We start from the raw sequence: 8,761 nt of genomic DNA on the forward strand, positions 1-8,761 counted from the left end.
TCTGCCCCATTTGGATCCTTGTTCCCCATCTTCAGGCCCTGCCCTCCACCCAAATTTGCCATGGCAATGTGGCAAAGCGGTGACAGCATCAGAGATGAGCACGTACAGAACCTGAGAGCCCCTCTCCTCTCCTGGTAACCCCTGCCCAGGAGAGCCCTGGGGGGGTTTCCAGCACTCCAACCCCAGCACATCCTGCTCCCTTCAGGGATGACCCTGCAGTCAGGATGGGCACACGGAGCCTTCCAGCCCTCCCATCCCAGCCTGGAGGCAGAGCTGGCCGTGACCCAGCCTCCCCATCCCAGCCCCTTCCCCCGGGCAAGACCGGTGGGGAAAAAACCTCCCTCCCCTGCCTCCCCCAGCTTATCAAATTTGGCCATGTCTGGAAAGGCCTGGTTTCCTTTTCACCAAAAAAGATCAAAACTGGGTAATTGGCTGCCGGCACAGATGCCTCTGCGCCTCTCTCATGTGTAAACAGCATTGCCGAGCGCTGACACAACGCAGGCGGCCCCGGCACACGCAGGCGCCCCGGGGCTGCCACCGGCCCTTCTGGGGGTGCCACAACAGGGGGTGAAGTCGCTGAGTGCAGGCAGAGTTGGCTCTGCACCCCAAAAAATGCTGGTGGCCAAAGGGCGGGTGTTGTCACCCACCTGAAGCACCGGCAGGTGTTTGCAGGGCTCCTCTGGCAGGTCCTGAGGTGACAAACGGGGCACTCTGTGCTCACATCTCAGCCAAGGGGACAGCAGAGCCTCTGAAACGCTGTGCTGGGGGTGTTAATGTGGGTGGATGCACAGCTCCTGCATCCCAGCGCTGGCAGGAGGAGGGGGACAGCGTGACTCGGGGGTGCAGAGACCTTTACCCTATTTATGGGGTTTTCTAGAGGCACAGTTCACGGACTGGGAAAAGGAGGCGGAAATTTCCCTCTGCCCTACAAAGCTCAAGGGCCTTCAAATCCCTGGGGATGCACAGTGAGGCGGGAGGAGGAGGGAAACAACATCCAGCGCTACCACCAAAGGAGCAGGACAGAGTCTGCTGCCCGGGAGCGTGGGGAACAGCGCCAGGATCAACCTAGGCTGGGCTGGAGGGGAGGAGGGAGGGATGGAGGGAGGGATGGAGGGAGGGAGGGATGGAGGGAGGGATGGAGGGAGGGAGGGATGGAGGGAGGGATGGAGGGAGGGATGGAGGGGCGGAGGGATGGAGGGAGGGATGGAGGGGCGGAGGGATGCGGGGAGGGATGCAGGGAGGGATGGAGGGGCGGAGGGATGCGGGGAGGGATGCAGGGAGGGACAGAGAGGAGGAGGGATGCAGAAGGGAAGGACGGAGGGCTGGGAGCGGTTGGGTGGCGGACAGCACCATCGCGTGGCACTTGACCGCAGGGACAGCAATGCCAGCCCCTGTCCCCTGGAAGGGGAATTACAGCCAGCATCCCTGTGCCTCAGTTTCCCCCACCGCAGCACCCTGCACCGCGGTGCCCGGCCCCGGAAAGCCCGGGCAGCAGCCGCAGGGCCAGCTGTGGGCACAGCTGTGTGTCCCCATGGCAGGAGCTGGAGGACAGCAGAAAGGGAAGGGTTTGGGGACAGACAGATCAGGGATGCAGGGGGTGATGGGTGATCTCACTGCTGGGCAGAAGGGTCTGGGGGCTCCTGGGACCAGCAGAGCTGCTGCTGCTGCTGGTGGCACACCGATGACAGCGGGCCCTCAGCCCCAGGTTACCTGCTCACCTTGCTGCCAGCACGGGACACAGCCACTCCTGCGAGCCCTTGCTCTGCCAGCCGTGTCCCTCCGGCCCTGTCAGGACTGTGACCCTGCTGCTGACACCAACAGAGCCCAAACCCCCTCTGCAGATCGTGTTATTGCCAAGAGAGCCCCTCAGGGCTGCCTGCTCCACAGGGGACCCGCCACTGACCACAGTCGCCACCGCCAGCGGAGCCAGCGCCTGGGGCGGCGACGGGTGGCCGAGTCCCAGACCACGCTGGCCCCCTGCCCTGTCTGCTCCGAGGCTCCCTGGCACCTTGGGGACCGGACACACCTCTGGCAGGGCACAGCCGGGGGCTGGGGCTTTCCCTTTTTAGCTGCCCGGCTTGCAGGGACCGGCCACACTGCAGGACAGCGGCCGGCAGCCCTCCGCGGCCATGGAGAGGGCTCCAAACCTGGTAAGGTGCCTCCCCGGCAGCTCAGGGCTTGCTCCTCGTTTTCCTTCTCTAACAGAATGATTTGCATGCTTGTTTACCTGGGGTTGTTTGCTTTGGAGGTGCCCGCTGTGGCCTGCCAGGGCTCCCACGCCAGGCAGGGTGAGGATGCAGCAGCCTGGGAGAGCAAAGCCACGCCAGCCCGGCCGGACAGTCCGGCACCGAACGGGGACAACAGCCCTGGCCGAGAGCTCCCTGCCCCAGGACACTGCCCCACGGGCCTGGGGCTGCCTGGGCCACTGCAGGGACACCAAGAGCAGGGAGCAGGACTACAGAAAGCAACTTTGTTCCCTGCTGGGCAGCCTGCCGGGGGGCAGCACACGGCTGCTTGGCCCAGCCAGGCCGGAGGGAGAAGGGAAGGAAAAAAGCATCTTTTCTCTCTCACCGTCCTTAGAGCACAGAGAGAGGGAGAGGAGGGTTTGGATAAAGATCCCATTCTTGACTGTCTCATCTGTGTAAGGCTCCTTTTAAAGCAGAGGCTGCCCAGGTACGGCCTGAGCTGGGTCCCTCCCAGCACGTAACTGCCTCAGGGTGGGCAGGGAGGGCACTGGGCACAGCTCAGGCAGGGGCACTTTGGGCAGCACAAATTGCCAGCTGTGAGCAGGGTGAGGGGCAGCCACACACATCAGCTCATCACCACCGTGTGCCCACCATCCCTGCAAACTGCCCTCAGGTGTTTCTCACCTGCAGGCCAGCACTTTGGGCATTGAATGTGCCACCTCAAAGTCAATGTGGTCCTGCCATCGCCTGGGGACCCCTGGGAAGAGGGAGAGCTCCCTTTCCGTGCCAGTCCTGCAGCCCAAGCCCACTCACCATCCTCCTTCTTCTTCCTCAGCTTCTGCTCTGCATCTTCACCTTCGCCATGGTGCCGGTTCCCGAAGCCAAGGACCAGAGCAAGGCAGCCAAGGGCAGGAGAAGGGGCCTGGCACGGCCACCAACAGCCCCCCCTGCCCTGGCCTGGGCCCCAGATGACCCCTACACCAGCATGGCAGAGTACGAGCACAGCATCCAGGACATGGTGCGCCAGCTGAGGAACGGCTCCGAGCCGGGGGACACCAAGTGCCAGGTGAACCTGAGGCTCTGGAGGTCCAACCGGAGGAGCCTGTCCCCCTGGGCCTACAGGTGAGCTTGGGAGGGGCCTCGGGGACAGGCAAGGTGGCCCTGTGCCAGCACAGGGGCTGTGGCAGGATGTGATGCCGAATCCATCTCACCTCAGCCACCCACCTCCCCCATCACCATCTCTCCAGCTTTGTCCTGCTTTCCTTGTCCTCCAGGATAAACCACGATGCCACACGGATCCCAGCAGACATTCCCGAGGCCCGGTGCCTCTGCACTGGCTGCATCAACCCCTTCACCATGCAGGAGGACCGCACCATGGCCAGCATTCCCATCTACAGCCGGCTGCCCGTGCGCCGCCTGCTCTGCCCGGGCCCGGCCGAGGCGGGGCACAGGCCCTCGGGCAAGAAGAAGTGTCACAAGAAGTACCAGATGGTGATGGAGACCATCGCTGTGGGCTGCACCTGCATCTTCTGAGGCTGCAAAGCTACCCCCTGCAGCTCCCTGTGGGCATCCAACCAGCTTGCTCTTGCTTAGCCCTTTGGGAGAGGCCACCTGGCTGGGCATCAGGGTCAGGGGAGGTTCCTGTGCAAGAGCTCCTCAAAATCCTCCTGCAGATTCCATCACCCTCAGCCCCAGCAGCTGCTTTGGGGACAGAGGCAGTCCCAGTCCCTGACACCAACTGCCCCCAGCCTCCAGAGCTGCTCATGGGCCTTCTGGCTGGGCAGGATCAGGATCAGGATCAGGATCAGGATCAGGATCAGGATCAGGATCAGGATCAGGTCTCCTCTCTTCCTGAAGTCCCCACTCCCCTTTGTTGGCTCCATCGCAGCAACAGCTCCAGCAGCACCCAGCGCTCCCATCCCTCCCAGCCCTCCCATCCCTCCCAGCCCTCCCCCAAGTTTCTCTGTGCCAGGCTGGGCAGTCCAAGGAGCGGGTGAGCTGCTGGTGGTTTGGGCAGCTTCTGAGGTCTCAATAAAGCGCATCGCTGTCCCTGGTCTGAGCTGCGCCTGCCTCGGCCCCTCCCGCTGCCCCTCTGCCCTGCCCAGCTTCTCCCACCGAGGCTCTTCTGCCCCCCAAACACAAGTCTGGACACCCCCAGGAACACAGAGCACCTGGCAGGACCTGTGACAGCCCTCCCTGCATCCCTGGGGCACAGGAGCAGGGATGTTAGCCTGGGTAAGGCTCCAGGCACGGGAGAGGCCGTGGGATCTCCAGCCCTAGCTGTGAGTTTCCCAAGGACAAAGCCAGGAAGGCAGGAGAGACCGGTGGGAGCTGGGAAGCTCAAGGGGGACCCATTGCTGCCAGTGCCAGCCATCCTCACCCCTGAAAGCCCCTCAAGATCCCTCCCAAATACCCTTTTTTCAGGAGGAAGGCACAGGCTCCTTTCCAGTAGAGCCTGAGGTGAGGGAACAGGGAAACTGAGGCACACGGCACAGACACAGCAACACTGGGCAGGAACTGTATTCCTGAAGGCCTTCAAGTCACCGGGACACAGCCTGTCCCTTGTCCCCCAGCCCCCCCTGGCCTCCCCAAGGCAATAAATACTCCCCAGGCTACCACACACCAAAGCTCCTGTCCCACCACCCCTCGCGGGCGTCACAGCTCCGTCTTCACCTTGTGCATCAAGTCCTTCTGGTCGATCTTCTCCAGGTCCTGATGCCAGCGGTTGTAGGCCAGCAGGGCCACGTTTTTGGCAGCCACCGCTATCATCTCCATGGAGCTGGCCACCCACTCCACGCCGCTGAGGTAGAAGAGGTTCTCATGGAGCACGATGGGCGGCAGGGCCTTGGCGGCGTCGTAGCGGGGGTACGCCGGCCACTCTGTCACCTGCACCGAGTAGTAGGACCTGAAGAGGGTCTTCAGCTGCTGCTTGTCCAGCGGCTGCTGGGACAGGACGCGCCACACCGCCGCCTCCTGGGGCTGCTTGCGCCGGAACGCCGCCGAGATGTTGACAGGGCAGATGTTGTCCATGGCGTGGAAGAACAGGTCGGGGGTGTCGGTGGTGAGGATGCTAGTGAAAGGGAACAGCTTGGGGTCGGGGAAGCCGAAGTAGGAGGAGTTGAGGTAGCCATGCACCACGGAGGTGACGGAGGGCTGGAAGGCTCCGGGGAAGTCGGCGATGGGAGGGTCGAAGTTCTCGAAGGTGAAGTTGCTCCTGCTGGGATGCAGCGGAGTCGTCACCACCACCATGTCGTAGAAAGCCGAGCCTTGGCCTTCGGTGCTCTCGTAGTGGACCTGGTACAGGGCTCTCCCCTCTGAAAAGAGACAGGGGACAGTCAGGAGCAGCCCTGAGCCTCGTTTTTCCAACCTGACCTCCATCCCTCGGTTTTCCAGCACACACCAGTGCTGGACCACAGCACCTGCTGGGTATGGATGAGCTGCTGATGCCTTAGGGTGGCAGAAAGGCTTCACTAAAACTCTGGGAGAATGTTCCCAGAGAAGGTGAGCCCAGCGGGGCCAAAGAGGACTGTGGGAACACAGCCCACAGCCCAGGCCCCAGGTATTCTCCTGCTGAGGTGGAAGGGGGAGTGAGCCTGTGACAAGGATGGTGCCACAGGAGATCCTGATGGACCTCAGGAGGGAGGGAGGGCAAGCTCAGGGCTGAAGTTGGTGCAGCAGGGTCCCCACTGGATCAGACAAAGGGAGAAGGACAGACCCTCAGGCCCTCTCCCAAATGCCTCACTGGGGCCAGGATGCCCTCCAGCCACAGCATTCCCATGCTGCCACCACCACCCTCCCACCCTGGTGCACCCAGAGCCAGGCTCACCCGAGCTGTGCAGGGAGATGCCTGTCACCCTGGCTGAGATGACATTGGCTTTGGTCAGCTTCAGCAGACCCGAACACACCAGCTTATTCCCTCCTTCCACCGCCCAGGTGCTGCCCTGGGCTCCCGCCAGCGACATGGCCCCTGCAGAGAGGAAGACGAGGGTGGCTCCACAGCCTGGCCGCAGAGGGGACACCGAGGAGTGTCACACAGCGAGAGGAGATGGCTTCACCTGCGAAGGCGGGCACCAGCACGGACTGGCCGTAGCTGGAGCGCAGCACGGCGGCGATGACATCGTCCACGAAGCGCTGGGTGACACCAACCTCCAGCAGGGACTCGGCCACCGAGCGCTGGGTCATGTTCACGAAGGCCTCACCTCCCAGAGAGCGCAGCAGCTCCTCCAGACTGGAGAAGGCGTAGCCGTGAGCCTGGTACTTGTAGATCCTGGAGGGGACAGGAGCAGGGGACAGCTGGTGACGCCCCGGTGCCAGGGAAACCCCCCCAGCCCCTCGGGCTCTCCTACCTCATGAACTTCTCCATCACCTCCTCCACCCACATCTGCAGGCGCAGGAAGCTGATGCCGTAGTGCCACCAGAGCCGGAAGAGGTTGAGCAGGTACCAGTCGGTCTCCTCCAGGACAAAGTGCTCCCCGCTGAAGATGGCGCTTTTCCCGGCCACCTCGCGCCGGTGCTTGAGGCCTGCGGGAGCAGAGGGAGCGCGTGGCTGCCCCTCCCTGGGGCTGGCTGGCTCCTGGGAAAGGCCAGCACTCCACATGTCCCAGCAGGGATATGGGCAGAGATGCTCTTGGAGGAGCATCGGGAATGAGAGACCCCAAGGCTCTTCCCAGTCACATCATGTGGGGCGTCTCATGGAGCTGCTGCTGCCTACTGGGACACACTGGTAGGAGCTTGTGAACAACCCCCCAGCACTAATTCCACCAGGACCCCCTGATGTGACCACCCATCCCTTTCTCTCTCCAGGGCACAAGCGGGCAGGGGTGCACGGACAGCACGGGGATCACCACATGCCAGGGGTGCCAAGGGGGCCTGGCAGAAACCCTCCCCACTACCCCAAGCACAGAGCCCGGGGGTGTCCCAGCCTCCCAGCTCAGCGAGGGACGCCCATTCTCACCCAGGATCTTGACGAAGTCCTGCATGTGGAGGCTGAGGGCGTGGATGGAGGCTCCGCGGCTCTCATACTGCTGCTTGTTGACGGTGACGGTGGCCAGGCGCCCACCCACGCCCGCCGCCTCGTACACGTCCAGCTGCACCTGCGGCCCGAAGTGCTGCTGCAGGAAATACGCGGTGGCCGAGCCCCCCAGCCCGGCGCCCACCACGGCTGCGGGCGAGAGCGGCGAGAGGCCGGGTCAGCAGCGCCCCGGGGCCGCGCTGGGGCCAGCGGGGATGGGGATGCAGGGATGCGGAACGCCGTGTGCCGGCCCCGGCGGGGCGGGGAGGCGGCCCGGTGCTGCCGGCCCCCCCGCGAGCTCCCGGTGCCCACCCCAGGGCATCCCCCGCGTACCGATGGAGCGCGGCGCGGCGCGGGCGGCGGGCGCGGCCGGGAGCGCGGCCAGGAGCGCGGCCAGGGCCGGCAGCAGCGGCAGCGGCAGCGGCAGCGCGGCGGGCGGCGGGGCCATGGCGCGGAGAGCGGGGCCGGCAGCGCCCGCCCCGGCCCGCCCCTCCCGCAGGCTCGGCCCCCGCAAGCCCCGAGCCCGCCCCGAGCCCGGCACGGGCGGGGGAGGCGGCGGCGCAGCGATCGGGGCGGTGGGAGCGGCGCCGATGGGGAGAGCCCGGCACCGCTCGAGCATCCCCTGCCCTCCGCTCCTCACACATCCCACGCAGCCGGGGCACAGCCCGGAGCGGCTCCTGCTGCCCGAGCGCGTTTCCATGCGGGCACACGGGGGATGCTCGCACAGCTCGGCCCCCGGCCCAGGGGAGCGGGCTGGCTCCTGCCTGCCCCGTGAAAGGGCGTTTCAAGCTTTCCCTCGGAGTTTGAGCCCCGGGCAAAAGAAGGTTCCTGACAGCGAGCGGTTTGTGCCAAGGGCATCCCACGGGAGCTCGCTGCCGCTCGGATTACAAAGGATAGCAAAAGGCTGAGCAAAAAACCCCGAACAGGTTGGACGTGTAATTACAGACCCAGGGCCTGCTCCAGCCCAGGGCTGGCTCTTTACCAAAGGACCGAATTTTGAGAATCCAACACTTGAATTTTGTCTCCGTTAAACACAACGCAAGCACAGGCCCCTTCCTTTCCCCAGCCGGGAGCCACTTCAGACTTCCTGCACGTACAAACCTGAACCCCAAGTGTGAATATTTGGGGTGGGCACAGACAAAAATTAACCCTTGCTCAGCTCCCCCTCACAAGGGGCAGGATCCCACCGGGATGTGGAGACGACGATCCCAAGCAGCTCAAAACACAGCACACAAATATCTTTGCGGCACGTCTCGGGTTTTAACAAGCTCTTACTTAACCAGCCTGATTTCCCCAGGGCTGTGGGCGACAAGAAATCTGCTGTGCACGCAGCAGGGCTCCCAGGCAGGTCAGCACTGCTCCCAATCCCCACCCTGCTCGCAGGAATTCTGGAATATCACGCCATAAGCAAAATGCTCTGCCCCAATCTCCGAGCCTTTTCAGCACGTGGTGGTTTGAGAACTCCAAACTCTCACTGTTGCTGCGGAGAAAAACCAGCAGAGCCAGAAATTGGCTAATGCAGCAGCAGGATTTCCTGGGCTGGGGTGGTTACACCAAACAATGC

General features: G+C 63.7%; 2 protein-coding genes across 2 annotated transcripts; one reads left to right on the forward strand and one right to left on the reverse strand.

The window, feature by feature from the left end:
• Positions 1 to 2,855: 2,855 nt before the first annotated feature.
• IL17B (interleukin 17B) lies at positions 2,856 to 3,756 on the forward strand. Its single transcript, XM_023945611.2, has 2 exons — positions 2,856 to 3,308; positions 3,461 to 3,756. Exons 1-2 carry the CDS (start codon positions 3,049 to 3,051, stop codon positions 3,717 to 3,719), a joined length of 519 nt encoding a protein of 172 aa, XP_023801379.2. The 5' UTR covers positions 2,856 to 3,048; the 3' UTR covers positions 3,720 to 3,756.
• A 932-nt stretch (positions 3,757 to 4,688) lies between these two features.
• Positions 4,689 to 7,648, reverse strand: PCYOX1L (prenylcysteine oxidase 1 like). The gene is made up of 6 exons (XM_086851269.1): positions 7,531 to 7,648; positions 7,141 to 7,347; positions 6,533 to 6,707; positions 6,242 to 6,453; positions 6,013 to 6,153; positions 4,689 to 5,500 (listed from the first exon to the last, which is right to left on the reverse strand). Exons 1-6 carry the CDS (start codon positions 7,643 to 7,645, stop codon positions 4,842 to 4,844), a joined length of 1,509 nt encoding a protein of 502 aa, XP_086707395.1. The 5' UTR covers positions 7,646 to 7,648; the 3' UTR covers positions 4,689 to 4,841.
• Positions 7,649 to 8,761: the final 1,113 nt, after the last annotated feature.

This window comes from Cyanistes caeruleus, chromosome 15, assembly GCF_971803275.1.
Source record: "Cyanistes caeruleus chromosome 15, bCyaCae1.hap1.1, whole genome shotgun sequence".
Lineage (NCBI taxonomy): Eukaryota > Metazoa > Chordata > Aves > Passeriformes > Paridae > Cyanistes > Cyanistes caeruleus.

Bases quoted from the DNA above. Each gene is read 5' to 3' on its own strand.
- PCYOX1L (XM_086851269.1), bottom strand. From the start codon at position 7,645: ATGGCCCCGCCGCCCGCCGCGCTGCCGCTGCCGCTGCCGCTGCTGCCG. The intron at 6,708-7,140 runs GTGAGAATGGGC...CTGCTCCCGCAG, and splicing joins GGACTTCGTCAAGATCCTGG to GCCTCAAGCACCGGCGCGAG. The intron at 6,454-6,532 runs GTAGGAGAGCCC...TGTCCCCTCCAG, and splicing joins GTGATGGAGAAGTTCATGAG to GATCTACAAGTACCAGGCTC.
- IL17B (XM_023945611.2), top strand. From the start codon at position 3,049: ATGGTGCCGGTTCCCGAAGCCAAGGACCAGAGCAAGGCAGCCAAGGGC. The intron at 3,309-3,460 runs GTGAGCTTGGGA...CTTGTCCTCCAG, and splicing joins CTGTCCCCCTGGGCCTACAG to GATAAACCACGATGCCACAC.